Source organism: Lottia gigantea (genome assembly GCF_000327385.1).
Source record: "Lottia gigantea unplaced genomic scaffold LOTGIsca_8, whole genome shotgun sequence".
Lineage (NCBI taxonomy): Eukaryota > Metazoa > Mollusca > Gastropoda > Lottiidae > Lottia > Lottia gigantea.
Genome location: NW_008710662.1, coordinates 2,281,789 through 2,298,343, shown reverse-complemented (window position 1 = coordinate 2,298,343; position 16,555 = coordinate 2,281,789). Strand labels below are relative to the sequence as shown.

The window sequence follows — 16,555 nt, the reverse complement described above, 5'->3', positions numbered from 1 at the left end:
CTATTTTGAAATTTGCGAATCTCATCTTGGCATCTAATGATATCAAGACAGAGACTGAAACTGGAGAAAACAAAAATTTTATCATATAAGTAGGACATGCTTTTTATACTTTGAATGAAAATTTTATTCCAGGTGAATGTTTATTTATCTAAAAGTCTGGCAGATAATTTGTACTTATTACAGGTTGGTGAGATTTAGATATATCTTTGATTGCCTCATTTTATCTTCACACTCTTCATTGAGAGTGTCTTGTATCTCTTAAAACTGTGTTGATTATAAATACAAGGGGCATTTCAATACATTACATTACAGCTCTTGTTTAATACCGATACTTTGATAACAACTTTGAGCTGTCATGTTAAAAAATTATTGTCAAGTAGTACATAGTTTACTTATTAATTGCCCTTTTACTAAGTTACAAAGATATGGTTAAAGATAATATTCTATATTTTTTATAGTATCCTGTAAGAACAGCGAGTCTATCTTATGATGAAGTGGAGCATGTATCTACTAAAGTTAAACCTCAACAGAAAAAGGTAATTTTTAAAAACTCTTTCAGCATATTGTCTGCCTTGGGAGTTTGTGAAACACAAATATTTATTAAACCAGATTTTGTCGTTTCAGTTTTTGGATAGTCCTCTAAAGACAATTTTGTAGCCTTCAATGCTATATTGTAATTAACAACATAGTTCTTGGTCAAAAAGCAACGCTTGAGCTACTCTTAAATTTTCGTGAAATAACTGAAATATGAGTGTAATTTGAAATTAGAAATTCACATGCTAAGAAAGAGTTTTTATGTTGTTATATCCAAAATGCACTACCGGTATATATAACTTTGTTTTTATACTCCGATAAAGGGTATTATCTGTAAACAATACAATCTGGATGCATTATGAAATGGTATCTTTTATTATTGTCAGGTTGAAATGCATCTATCTATGAATACTAGAAGTTCTAACTATTCTAGAAGTAAAGGGGAACAGATAGCCCTCAATGTTGATGGTGGTGTAGAAAATCCTAGTGAATGTGTTTATGCAAGGTATGAAATCCAGGTTGATTATCTAAGCACAATGACTTTGATCAGAAAATATTTTTCCAATATTTTGGTTCGCTTACAAAAAAGTCGTAGGAATCTAACCCAAAGCAGCAATATGTATGAATATCATCCAAACAACTATAAAGTGTAATGTAATGTAGCCTAATTTTTATCAAATAGGTGAGTCGAAATAAAGATTTTAATAATTTCAAGTGATATTGCTTTTCAGTGATAAAATGGATAAACAGGTATTAAGGTCTACAGCTTGTTCTACCTCAGCTAAACGTTATGCTGTTGGTCTATTAAAAGATAGTAAGTAAACTTTCATTAATTCTAACTGGATAACCTTTTGAGCTATTACTATTGACTTAACAAACTATAGCTATTTATCTTGTTATGTTGAAACTATTGTGTTTTTTTTGTTTGTTATACATCTTGATATTTTGTTGGTGAATATGATATGGCATCAATCAAAAGTTTGATTATGGTTGGTTATTTTGTAACTTTATAGGTGAATTCCACAATAACTCCACTGTCATCAATCAAATGAAACCAGTATTTGATTTATTTGATATCTTGTTATTTTGAAACTATCATTGTTATTTGTTGGTGAATATAACATCAATCAAAAGTTACAAGTTGATTATTTGTTATTTTGTAGATGAGGTCCACATAACACCACTATCTTCTATCAATCAAATGAAACCAGTATTTGATTATTTAGATAGAGCTGATGTTAAGGCTAAAAATAGATTATCTTCCTTACAAACTGATGGTGGTTAGTATTGTCCTATTAGAGAATAGAGTAGAATATTACTATCATACTTTTATGAGATCAATTTTGATAAAGTAATATTTACCAATCATATTAAAGTGATACTACATCTTAGAATGAACATGAATTTAATTCTCAAGAATGGTCAATATGAGTATATATTCATCAGTTAGCTTACCTGGTGTCATAAAGTTACAACAGAATCCCTGTAAATTCTGGAAAATTGGAAAATTCATAAATTAAGTAATTATTGAAAAATGCTTAATCTTGATATGAAGCGTTTTTCAATAGTTAATTGCATATTTATGGATAATTACTAAGTTTATTGGTTTATATAAGGATCCTGTTATGTTATTTATGACGCCAAGTATATCTACTGGTTCTTATTCGCCAAGTTTAAAATTCTTAAATTCTAATCAGAGTATCACTTAAAAGTATTCCTTAGAAATATTGAGATAAATGATAATTTTGCATGAATTTGTTATTAACAGAATCATCTCAAGATGAAACAGAAGAAGAAGTAAAACCTGTGACAGTAAAGTTTGCCCGACCTGAAAATGATATAACTAAAGCTAGACGGTTAGCCTCGTATAAATATCAACTATCACAATTAGAAACAGAACGCTGGATACCTGTTTTATACCATCATAAAGATGTGAGTTATTTCCCTTTTCTTGATAAACAAATACCTTTGCCTTGTCAGTGATCTAGTTATCAATGAGTGTACATTTTGTGATTGATTCCAGGTTTTTGATGGGTCATTCCATGTCAAATCACCCAAAAAAAAGTAAAAAGTAAACCGTACCCCCTTTGATTTTGCTGAAATTTGGTTTATATGCTAATGTGGGCAGAAAAAGCTGATATTCCAAATTTCAGCTCGATCAGACTAACTGTTCCTGAGATATTGCCCTCCCAATTTGAGGTATTTCGACCAAAATGGGCGTGACCACCATTATTCAAATGACCATAGTTCAGTAACCGATAGGTCAAAATTGCTGAATAAGTATTTTTAGAAAGGGAATTGGACAGGGATTCCAAATCTGTCATTTTGTTTTGACATAGACATGTTTTAACGAGTGATGACCTTGGATATGCACTTTGACCTCGAATCCACATTTCACACAATACTTATAATGGAGAAGGCAAACAATTGCTTTGCATCCATTTGATTTTGTCATTGCAAACATTGCTGTTAAAATCAAAAAACTCATGTTTTTTCATCCGACTTGCTTTGAAATAACCACACATATATTTGCTTCCAATTGTCTGTCAATCACATGCTCAAAAACATTATATTTTCACTTGGAAGTTTATCAAAGCTTGGAAAATCATATTTAAATTCATTGAGTTGTGTTTCATATTCTTTAATCTTATATGTCAGCAAATAATAGAAACAAAGCTGTCTTATCTCTTTGAAGGTACATTTCTTGATAGATATTCTTGAAACATGGTAGAAATATTGATTATCACCCAAGGAAAACTCTCTTAAGATTAAATTTTGATGAAACTTTCTGATATAAGGCTATATACATACACAGGCTTGTTAATACTGTAATGAACTGCCTTTCAATGAGTCTTAGTATAAAAATTAACTAGAATTGAATGTCTGAATTATGCCCCAATCTTTTATCAAGATAAAATGATGAGAGAAAGATCTTTTGTTGTACAGCTAAAATGGTGACTGCTCATTTCAAAACCTGCCACAAATTTTCTCCTGTTTTGGAATATAATCTCGCAAATGAATGAATGAATATTGACCATAGCAATGTAAAATTTAAAGCATGCCCACAAAGAGCTAAAAGTAGCTTTTTTGAGTAAGTATTAGAGGGTTGTCGATTTTTGATTATATTTAATTAAATTAGGTTCTCTGTATAGACAGTACAGTTCATGATGATAATAATAATAGGCACCATCCTTTCCCTATGATAAAGTGAAAATTCAGCTGGTACCCATTATTAATTCCTTTACAGGGCACCTACAATGTCTTGTAGGCAATCAACATGAAAATGTTCATTAACTTTTAACTGATTTTCATAAAACTTGATATGTAATCACAGGTTTAGGAAGGAAAATTCTTAATGGGACTAAAACATCAAGGAAGTTTCTTGAAAATCTGTAAACCAATAAAATACGTTAAATCATACCTATTATATTCAACAGATATCATCTTAATTTGCCATCAACAAAAGGAAACTCACATTTGTTACTGGGTTTTGCTCTTGAAACAAAATATTGCTAAAAAGTGTTTGACTTAGTTTTAATAGCTGTCTTGACAAGTAACACAGGAAGATTAACTATTAGCAACATCCTATGCAGGGTCTACAGTTTGCATCAAGTGGTAATTTTGTATCATCCTTTGCATGTTCGTTCCAGGATGACCAGTCAGCTGCAAACAGATTATCTTTAATAGCTTCCAAAAATGATGATATATCAGAATTTCACCTTCATTCTAAAGATTATCTGAATTCTTTAATACCTCCAGAGAAATCAGAAGAAAAGTAAGTGATTAATTAAGTTTTAATCATACAGGAGAAAAGCGAGATACTGTACACAGTGAAAGCATAGCCTATGGTTCCCCGGGGGATATTTGAGCAGCCCCGTCGGTCATGTCCGGCATATAGAGCCAAATCAACAACCCTAGTTCCCCCTGAAAATTCTTTGGCCCCTGCTCGGCCCCCTCAACTAATAGTTTCCTAGAAATGTACTGGATACTCTGTCCTATGGTTTATATTAAACACTGATGCAGGCAGGTTATTCTTTTGTGACCAGAAAATCTTGCTAAATCAAGATGGTCAATAGCAAGCTATTGTTTGAGAACATTGTTTTGGGTATTAATTATTATAAAAGGGGAATATGTACACGTATTCAATACTTTGTTTCAGGGAAAGACCTGAGATGCCCACTAATGTGTTATCTTTAAGTCAGTTACGTACATTACCTCTAGCAGATCAAATCAAATCACTACTAATAAATGGTAAGCTATTGTTCTCATAAAGATTTTGATATCCATGGCTGTGGCTGTATATTTTTTTGCCTCTTCAATTCTTATAACATAAATGTGTACATATTGTATCCAAACCTTTTCAGACAGATTCCAAAATGTCCTAAGAAAAACACTAGCTCAGTGAATTAAAAGCTTGCTTGCTAACCTAGGTTTCGATGGTTCAATCACAGTTTAGGTCAAGTTAATACCCTGCTCTTATAAACAGATATTCGTGCTATCTTGTCTAAATTCGGCTACTTAAATCCATGCAAAACCTCAGCAGAAGCAGATATATTGGACATCAAACTTATTTCTATTTCATCATTGCATTAGGTTAATATCATGGTTAATCATATTAAAGATCCTTTGTAGTTTATATTATGATCTAGTAATAGTTGTTTTCGGTATTTCAGTAAAAGTAATGAGATTTAGTCAGTTACTATCATTATTAGATCCTGGTACTGATCCTACTAGTGTGTTACGACCATTACAAGTTTTTGCTTTATTAGTTCAAGGTTGCTGGGTTGTAAAAAGGTAAGAAACTTCAATATTTTTATACGCCCACCTCTCTCTATGTGGACGTATATTGTCGGTACCCCTGTCCGTACGTCCGTATGTCAACATTTGCTTGTAAACGCTGATGGAATCAAATGAAATTCGGTATGTGTATACATATTCATAAAACGAAGATGAGTTTGAATTTGAGCTATTTTCGACCGTTAGAAGCAGAGTTATTGCCCTTGCCCCAAAATCTTGAATATGCTATTACTCTCTTAGTTTTCAATCAATTTTGATGAAACTTAAAATGGATGTCATTGGACCTAAATCGAAAGGTTTGAGAAAGTTTAGTTTACTTCTGATTAAATTTAAGGCTTTTTCAAGATTTAGGCCTCTTACATCAGTTTTGAGGAGTTATCGCCCTTTAACCTCTATACAGTAAGTGCCTCTATCAACATAAATTGCTCGTAAACACTCTAAAAACTAGAGTGTTTGAAGGAATCAAATGAAATTCGGTATGTGCATACATATTCATGAAACGAAGGTCCGTTGGTCCGTCCGTCTGTCAACATTTGCTCTAAAAACTAGATTTTTTGATGGAATCAAATGAAATTCGGTATGTGTAGACATGTTCATAAAACGAAGATCAAATTCGAATTAGAGCTATTTTCGACCTTTAGAAGCAGAGTGAAATAATATATCCTAAAGAAGCCTGTAGTCCTGTCAGTGGTATATCATCAGAATATTTTATATTTCAGTGAAAAATGTAGTCCTGTCAGTGGTATATCATCAGAATATTTTATATTTCAGTGAAATATTGTATCCTAAAGAAGTCTGTAGTCCTGTCAGTGGTATATCATCAGAATATTTTATATTTCAGTGAAATATTGTATCCTAAAGAAGCCTGTAGTCCTGTCAGTGGTATATCATCAGAATATTTTATATTTCAGTGAAATATTGTATCCTAAAGAAGCCTGTAGTCCTGTCAGTGGTATATCATCAGAATATTTTATATTTCAGTGAAATATTGTATCCTAAAGAAGCCTGTAGTCCTGTCAGTGGTATATCATCAGAATATTTGTGCCGTGGAAGAGATTATATAGTAAGAACATTCTATAAATTAATTTAACTTATCCTGTGCCATACTCTTTAAATCAGAATCCTTTGGAGGGACAGCTGGTATTGCAAATATTGATGGATGTGTCTTTTTATCGTTTTTGTTTATTTTTCTATTTGTTTAATTATAGATGTGGAAATTTACTCATTCAAGATATGTTATAAGAAAAGATATATCATCTGTTATTAAAGTAAGGTTTGAATATTGTTCTATTTTCAAATATTTATTTACCACTATCTGACTTAAAGTAGCTATATATAGGAGTAAATCCTGCCTTCATATGTATGCAAATTACACATTTCTTGGTAATTATAATGAGTAATAAACTAATAGTGGACCTGATTTACCATAGCAGAGTGTTTTAATACATCATAGAGAATATTATGTCAAAATTGATGATAATATTGTGTATTTATAGTTACCAGCTGAAGATGTAAAAGAACAATTAGAACAGATGTCTACAGTAAAAGCTATAAAAGGATGGGAATTTCTTTATGAATATGACTATGAATTTTGTGATAAGTAAGTTATATATTGAATTGATTTCTAAAATTACTTCAAAAATTGACTTTTTTCATTGTTTTGTATCGTATCTTGTGATCAAAAACTTTCTAAAGCAACAATTATAATATTTATTTTCAACATACAAATAAATACATTTTTATGGGTTCCTGTGAAAAAAGAAAAGGCGCATCTCCCTGTCTAAACATACAACTAGAAGTAGATGTATGAAATAATGACTCTCTACAGCGGTACTCTCCTTTCTAGATATAATGATATTTTACAAAGACAGAAAATGTTATGGGATGCTCGATATCAAACTTTGTCTAAGGCCTTTAAAATACCAAAAGAACTAGAGAAAAAATCTAAAGGTATTTGTAGTGGTTTTTTATTTGAATTGCATGTGTCTAATGTTAATACGTTCCTCATGCTTGACTGTAGTAAATAACATGACTAGTAGTAGAGTGTGGATTATACAATAACATAGAGACTATTATATCAGTAGATATCTATATCTGCACACATCTTTCTTGGTAAGCATACTTACCAGAGTGTTCATTTGAAACCTTCCATGACAAATATTGTAGATTTTTGGTTTATAAGTGCCATTTGTACCCACATTCATACAGCAGAAGAATTTAAAAGTGTGATAGTGAGCATGACCAATACTTCAGATCCATAGAAGAAATTGACAATGAGGTCATCAATATTGGTATCATATGGTGCACAAATTCTTACAGTTGAATCCATACATCATATCATATTCATCCTACTTCAGCCTCTCCTTGCAACACATTACAGCAATGCCTATCTCTTGATTTGTAAATTCTAAAAATTTTGAATTTTGATTAATATTTTGTAGCTACAGATGGACACAGCCCAGTTTGTAATTCACCTGATAAATCTAAAAGAAGAAAATCTTCTCCACGTACCAGAACACCTAGTGCCATGTCTACCTCTGATGTTAGTGATATGGAAACTGATACACATCATTCTAGACAGAATTCAGAAAGTGATCATAATATAGATAGTGTTCAGGAACCAATGGATACCTCGGAAATTAAACATGTGACTTCAAATGGACCAATGAAAAAGGTCAAAACAAACTGTGATAATGGACTCATAGATGATAAGAAATTAACTTTAGAAATCATATCATTTTTACGTGACTTATTAAATAAAAAGAAAATCTTTAGTTTGAGTGAATTAAAAGGTTGTTTTGAGAATAAGATATTACAATGTCCGTCTGGTCATGTGTTTTTGTCAAGTAATATCAATGATCAGTTATTAATAGATAATATAGTGACATCTGGTGGTAAACAGTTAAATAATCAGGTAAATAGATTATATGGTCAATATCAGAACTGAAAACATGTCAAAATACAGCAGAGGAATGTTAAAGATAAGCCATTTCTCAATATGCCATATTGTTTTACCATATCAGACTTGAAAATAAGTCAAATCAACCGCCTGGTTTTTACTACATACTGTTTTATTGGAACCCACAGTAATACATTGTATTATCTTTTCAGAAACTTCACCATTTAAACGTATCTTGCGCACAAAATCATATCCAGTGCTCTTTCATATATTTGTGTTTTGTTTCAGTGGCCACCTAAAACTAAAGCTGATGTTTTATTTGCACAAATAACTGCTGGTGATATGTTTGATAAGGTCTGTAGATACATTAACCTAAAATAACCATACACAAAAATAAAATATGTTCTCTGTAATTAGATATGATCTAGACATCTAAATGATGATTACTTTTACTTATGAACCTTAACAGACCAAATGATATTGTCATTGACTGTTGGCTGTACTAGCTGATTAATTGTAAAACAGTTTATATTATACACCCTATTATTATGTATGCCTTATGATGATATCATATAGTTTATCTGTAAAATTATGAAAAAGCTCTATGAGTAATATTATACAATTTTGAGGCTACATAGTGCATATTAGCTTTTGTATCAAATTCCAGGAAAATGGAATAATAAAACGGGAAATCAGTGTGGTGCTTCTAATAGAAGTTGAATGTGTTTTTGATACCCATACATACATGAACCTTATTTGGATCAGTACGCATCAAATAATTTGCCTTTTTTCTTGAAATTTCCTTTACAGATGAGAATGTTATTATTGGAGCTATTTGAAAATTCATTCAGAGTTAAAATTGGTGCTGTTAGAAATCATTTTCAAGAAGAATTACAAGATGAAGTTTCAGAAGTTACTTGTAAAAAATTACTTAAGGTATGTTCTTGGCATTGATTCTAATCTATGATTTTGTCCTTGATATTATAGGATGTTATTTGCAGGGCACCTTGACCATATCAGGGCCTTGGTTGCTAGGTTGCTCTTTCAGCATTGCAGGTTGAAGAGACTGACATGGAAAAAATCACTCAGTTGTTTGTATTAGGTCAATTAACCAAAGCTCTATGCACTACAGGCTATGTATGATAAAAATATCCATTGACAGATGGAAATTCTCTCTATTTTGCATTCTGATCATTAAAGAAAATCTGTCATTTGTAATTATGCTCCTACTAAACTGGGAATATGGTTGGCCATAAATAACTGTTGTCATATTCTACATATGTATAGTAAGAATACTATAGCTATAAAATTATATGTTTATCTTTTTCAGGAATATTGTATATCAAGAGGAGGATTCTGGTATTTAAAAGAAACTTTACCAACTGATTCCTGATAGTTGAAACATACTAAGAACTTTATAACTGTGATTGGACATGCTATTCATTCATAACCATAACCAGAACTTTTTATACTAACTACACTGGTGTAAAATCATAAATACTTAATATATCTCACCAATACAAATTGGCAAAGTCGACTGAGATGTCTGAATCCCCGACTGATTAAAAAATCTACTTTCAAAAACAATGTCAATAAGGCTTTCAATAGTAACTTAAATTAACTGGTGTCCTATCTAGTAATGTGTCAGAGCTTTGATAATTGTAATTAAACATTGAACCATATATGTATGGTGTCCTTTTCAGGAAATAATACTATCAAAAGTGAATTGTGATGAATTATTATATTATATGGGCATTATTCCAATCAAGCTGAAAGAGATACAGATTGAATACTTGTTTAATCAGCTGATAATGTGCAAACTTAGCTACCCTTGTCTCTTTTAAATTAAATTCTGAGGGCCCCACAATTGTGCTAAAGCATGCTCTGGAATTTACTGATTACTGTATGTGTGAGTCTTAAACGGTCTTTATGTATGTCTCAGTTTAAAAAAAAAAAGCTGAAGTTGAGCTCTATCAGCTGTAAAGCAAATATTTAGATGAATTTCTATAACCAATTCAGTGAAATTGTTAATTTATTTTTTTGTTTATGTATTTAATAGTCATATTGTATATGTAGTATCATAACATTTGTAAATAATAAACAAATCAACATTGTTTAGATAGTATAAAGTGTTATAGTATATACAGCGTTTAAGGTTCCCCTTTCTGTTACACCGCATTGTTCTGTGGCAGATATATTAGATCAGTGGGCTTGGACCTTGTTTACTTAGTTCGGACTTCAGTGATTGGATCTAGACATAGATATGGATAATTGAGACCTTATAAAAAGCCTGGCACTTGAGTCATATGAAGTCGGAAATTCAATAAAATAAACATTCAGCTGAAATATCGGGCAAAGGCCAGTGGGACAGGGCGGTTTGACCCTTTAGGCTTTCTAACCCCACATCATTTCCTCAAACCCTCCTAGATGCCCCTGAGAGTTGCCAAAGTTTAAAACTCAACCTGGATATTCTGGGGGAGGTGGCGTTGTAACTGCTAAAGATTCACCTTATCTCCAACACGATCACACATTGCTATTTCACTGTCTCATTAACTTCTCCTCTTTCTTGTAGCACTGAAATCCCATAATCTGAACTTTGCTTGTCTTAGTATAATTTTACCTCTAGTTATCTCCCTTGACACATAGACGATTGCATACGTACAGTTGGCACACCATTATCCATATATTTGCAAAATACCATTTAATTTGTTCATTGGATATTGAAAAAAGCCCCGAATGTTTTTTTCGGGGAAACAAATCAAGGTCAACTTAAGAATTAGTGGCTTTGAAATTAAAAATGGAGACAAAATAGCTAAAATTTTCGTGGTGACATTAATTCATTCTTTACGTTCAATCTTAGTTTCATTAAATAGTAGATGGATTTGAAGTTTTTCAACAGTTATCTGGCTAGCTAAAGAACTGTATTAATGTGGGGAAAATTTTGAACTAGCTATAAACTCAGAATCGCACTATTTAAAGTATATATATTGTAGGGCAACTGTTTTACCTTGAAATGTGTTCAAGGTCATGGTTTTCGCGCCATTCTTTCAGGAACTTTCTCGGTGCGCCTGAATATGGAATTGCAGATATTTACTGATATGAAGGTAATGATATACATTTTTCTTTTCGTGATAATAATACCGGGTTCATACTAACTGATGACAACCTTTTACCAGACTATCCGTCTGTTCGTGACTATCTTCCCATAAATTCTAAATGATCACCCTTGGGTTATAAACTTGGCAGTATATCTGACCATTATCTTTGACAAGGTGATAAAAGTATTATTAGGCTCAGTATAGTGTGAATATATAAAGCTTTGAAGTAGGTAGAAGGACTTTGTATTTTCTTATTCAAATAAATAAACTGGACATGAAACCTGTGAGTTGTTTTACCTTCGGGAGATAGTGCTCCATTGTTGACAACGTTTGAACTTGATAGTGCTCCATACTATGGAGTCCATAGTTGTACAAGTTTGAACTTTTGGGAGATAGTGCTGCCTAGTTGTACTGGATTGAACTTTTGAGAGATAGTGCTGCATAGTTGTTCAGATTTGAAATTTTAAAACAACCTGAAAAGTACTGTCCCTTGAGTTTCCAGCAAAATTTAGCACCCAATAATTGAGCAGTTGCTTAAAATTCCAACCAGATTTTCTGATATGATTGTATATGACTGGTTACACATTATTTTAAATGGCATTATATACTGAGCCAAAAAAATTTTTTTTAGTGTCTTTTTCTTATTTCAACTTGAATACATCATACTTTTAGAATATCTTATCAATCAATGTAGTTATAATAAGGTATTCTAAGATAAACTGAACAACAGAAGATCATTCGAAATAAATTTATGAAATCTGTATCTTTTAACAAAGATGTTTTAAAAAAAATATTATTTGTGTTATTGCCAGAAAAGATGCAATATATTCCTAAATGGACAGAAAACTTGATAGGAAGGTATGAACAAATATTGATAGAGGGGCAACTGGACTTAATCTGATTTGGCGCTATCACAAACACACTAATCCTGGAGATCCTAAATTAAAAGAAATAAACGGATATTTAGATTCTGGGTTTTTTTTTTATCAAAATTTGTTTCACACAATTTGTTCTTTTTATCTCAACATTTTGAATTGGTGATAACTGTGATCATATTATGAATTTCTGTTGAGAAATAAAGTAGTATTCAACTTTATGTCTGCTTGGAGATATTTGGAAATTAAGGAATGATTTTAGGACATTTTGGAACTGAGTATTTGTGCTTAATTGTGCTTGATCAATCTATGCAAGGATGGTGTATTTTTTGAAATTTTTGTTTGTTCGATTTTTTGCTTTCAGTTTGCTTTAAAAGTATTCTGCCTAATTCTTACTATATAGATCATCAACTGGTGCTTGTATTCAAAGGATTACAATTTGCTTTAGTATTTTTGGGGTGGGGGGGAAGGATCCTTTCTTAGAATTAGAATTGAAGTGTGGGCTTATGCTGCTGTCCTTGCGAAAATTACTTGCATGTAATTGCCGATCTTTATTAGCTGAAATTGGAGCGGAACTGTAGGACCTAAATCCCTTTTCATTTCATTTCTGATGCAGCACCATATTTTTCAGGTGATAAAAATTAGTGTCAAGAGTCTTGTATTCTGATATTTGAAAGATTTATGGAAAGGTAAATTATTAATTCGGAAATATTTTGGTATCAACAAAATCTGTTCTTCACAAATAAATGTAGCTTGTTAAGGGTTTCCAAAAACAACTCAAGAATGTAAATCAAATAAACATACTATATAAGTCAAACATAATTTATAAAACATTTTTCAATATCTTCCATTGAAGACCAACCTAATGTTGTATAAAGGAATAAGATACCAGTAGATTGAAATTATTAGAATGAGATGTAAAAGTGAGCTTATATCACTATAACTCTTCAAAACAATCCAATAAAAAAAGGTTTAAGTATATTTCTGATGTCAACTTCAAAGTCTTCAGGAGTGGTCAATCTTTAAAATGACCTTTAAACTACGTGTAGATGTGATTTTTTGATGAATCTTTTTTGTAGTCACCCATTTCCTTGTCCACTTGTCTTACAGGTGCAAGGTTAGAGTAACGTCAGTTGACATCAAGTGTCACTGATCCTGTCATATGATTATAATAGTTACTTGCCATCTTATGCTCACTAACATAGTCACTTACTAGTAAATACTGAACATGGTTTTTAACTAGTAATTACTAAACATGGTTTTGCTTTCTTTTTTACAACAATATCATCATTACTTTTTTGTTTGTTTTTGTTATTTTATCACTGAGTCCTATTTGTTGTTGATTAGGTGACATTTATAATGAATGTATCTGTGGGATATTTCATTTTGTATATATTCTGTGAGTGATATATACTTCACTTTTTCAAACCAAATTGCTGTATTCTTAGACATAGATTTGGTACCTGAATATTATAATTAAAACTGAAATGAAACAAACATTACCATACAAAAGCCTTTTAGGCCCATCTAAAAAAAAATTTTTTATTTTTCTGAATGTATTTTGCACAACTCAAAATTTCGGATTCCACATCTCAAAATATCCGATTGAAATTTCGAGTTCTTCAAAACGTTTAAGACAAATATATTTTTTAAATTATTTTTTTTCTGAATACCATTGACATTTTGAAAATACATTCATTTTTTTGTGAACAGTTTTTGAGTTATTGCTCATGGCTTGATTTAACTTGTCAAAATTTGTTCAATTGGTTAAAACTCTTTCTGAGGCAACAAATCTAATTTCTTTGTAACCCTAATCTTGATGGAAAAGATCCCGTACTATATTCTTTCTTACGAGTATTCATCACAAACACCTGCCTCAAATTTAGAATAACCACTAGTAAATTTCAGCAAGACAGTGCTTAAAATCTGTTATTTCGAGTTGTGGAATCCAAAATTTTGACTTGTGGAATTCAAAATTTCGAATTGTGCAAAATACATTCAGAAAAGGCTTTCGTATTACCACACTTCAAACCTTTATTATTTTATATGGTTCCTCCAATTGAAGATGACTTTTGATGCGTTCAAATAAATATAGAAAAGTATTTTCAAAACAATACCAGCTGAAACAAATAAAGCACATTTATAGAGAAAATTATTCATAAAAAAACTATGAATAAAATCTAAAATTTACATTTTGAAGGACATTTTGAAATTCTATTTTTGAACTAGAATCAAGGTGACATAGATCATAAAGTTATACATGTGTACTCTATTACAATTCATATATATCTTATTGAAAAGAGACTAATGTGAAATTTTGTTTAATTAGGGATATTTAGGGTATTTCCTGTAATCTAAACATCTACTGTCATAAGTTTAAAGGGTAGAAGAAGGGTCACTTTACTCATTAGTGTTAAAACTATCCTAGAGGTAGATTATAGATCACTTTGATATACTTCATTGATTATATACACTTACTAATAGCTGACATTGTCTATTGTTCACAATAGTTTCAATTGTTAATGATGTATGATATTGAATAAATTTAACAGGATTCAAATAAATCCTTTTCTAGCATTGTTAATAATTTGATATATGAATGGGGCATTTTTTTTTTGTCACAACTCGATTTCCAATTCTTGTTATTCCTGAAAAACTCATTATTTTATGACGTCTGCACTAATGTAGATTTCTATTGGTTTGAATAGTAGTAAAAGGATCATCGCAATCGCCTAAATTTTCTGGAATGTTGGGATCCAGATGAACTGAAATTAGAAATGCATGTTAATAAGATGCTCTAAGTGTCATGCAAGCACATACAAAGGCTAGAAAATCTTTTTAAAAAGATACATAGTCAACTATATATGCTACATGTATGTGGACTTTGTGAACGGGATGCCGAGATGATGAACTCTGTTGCAGAGTGGCATCTAATGCAGGATGTAGGATGCCAATTACGGATATCAAATTTCTATTTAGGAGAAATAAAATGTTTCAGGGCACAAGAAGTTGATATTTGTTGAAATTTTAATTAATAACTATATGTCTAATTAGAAATTAATACTATTATTGAGTAGTCAAAATATATGTTAAATAGTATTAAGTATTAAGTGGTACTGGACACACAGTTTTTAAAATCTATCAATATTTCAAGTAATAGTATATTAGAAATATGAAACAGATTTTAAATGATGGTAATTAAAGGTATAAGTTTTATAATTAGCTGATACAGGCCAATTTCCATTTCACATTGACCTACAATTTTTAAGAATTGTAAACCCATGTCAAAAAAGCACAGTGGCTGTTAATAGTAATGTTGTCATTAATACCAGCTTTTATCAGCATTTGTTATGCGCAGAAATTAGCCTACAGATGACATCATTATATTGATGAGTAGTCTAAACCCCCATAGTGCAGGGGAAACAGATGTAGGATTTCAATTCTAAAAAGTGACACATACAGTTGAAATTTAGCCTTTTTGGTTGGTGACTGAATAAATTAAACCAAAGAAAATCTTAAATTTTGTTATGCCTTGAATGCTTGGTTATGGTTTGATCAGCTTGGAAATTAGGAAAAAAATAAGTATTCAGTCCTGAGTATACTTTAAATTATACCCCTCAATGACCATTACTTGGCTCTACTTATATAAAACATAGTGTGTAAGCTGAAAGCTATGTCATAATTTATTGTTATAACATATTTTGATAATTATTAAAGGAAATAGAATAAAGATTAATGTTGTCACACCTGGATATTGTCCAGATTAAATGACGTAGGAGATTAGGCACTGTATATCAGATAATTGGGTAGGGAAATTATTTTTTCCTTATTCAAGGCTATGGGAAACATCTCTCTTTAATATCAGGTACAGTATGGTATTCTAAACTTTAAAAACCACTGTATATCTCGGCATCTTATAGGATTTTTGCAGTCTATATGAGCTTTGTACTGTTCTGAAGCACCTGATGATACTCTGTGAATGAGTTTGTCAACTTAGCATCCTTTTTGGAGAGTCCACATGACAAATATTGTTTAATTGGAAATTTTTGCAAGATATTTAATTAAAAAAAAAAAATCAAACAGCCATTGAAATTTGTTTTCTGTCTTTTGAATTATCTTATATGAAAATTAATTTACATGGAGATTTTATGGGCAAGCGTCACCTGTACATGTAATTTAATAGAAATTTTTGATGGCTATACTGCTCATTCATTAGTTACATTCATTATCCCCCTATATTGGTATTTAATAGACTAGTCTAAAAGTGAAATTTTAAGTATGGATTAGTCCAATATAAGCTCAAGTGTAAGTTTGTAGGGAGATTAACATGAAGGACATATTTCTCTTTCATT

At 31.1% G+C, this 16,555-nt stretch overlaps 1 protein-coding gene across 1 annotated transcript; it reads left to right on the top strand.

The window, feature by feature from the left end:
• Positions 1-114: 114 nt before the first annotated feature.
• LOTGIDRAFT_108154 (hypothetical protein) lies at positions 115-9,623 on the top strand (the record flags this gene model as incomplete). The annotated part of the gene is made up of 17 exons (XM_009066951.1): positions 115-183; positions 459-536; positions 921-1,039; positions 1,266-1,348; positions 1,698-1,811; positions 2,303-2,466; positions 4,185-4,309; positions 4,694-4,785; positions 5,208-5,328; positions 6,313-6,394; positions 6,540-6,599; positions 6,828-6,931; positions 7,178-7,281; positions 7,773-8,245; positions 8,519-8,584; positions 9,041-9,166; positions 9,561-9,623. The coding sequence occupies 17 exons, from the start codon at positions 115-117 to the stop codon at positions 9,621-9,623; spliced, it is 2,043 nt and encodes a 680-aa protein (XP_009065199.1).
• Between the last annotated feature and the right edge of the window lie 6,932 nt (positions 9,624-16,555).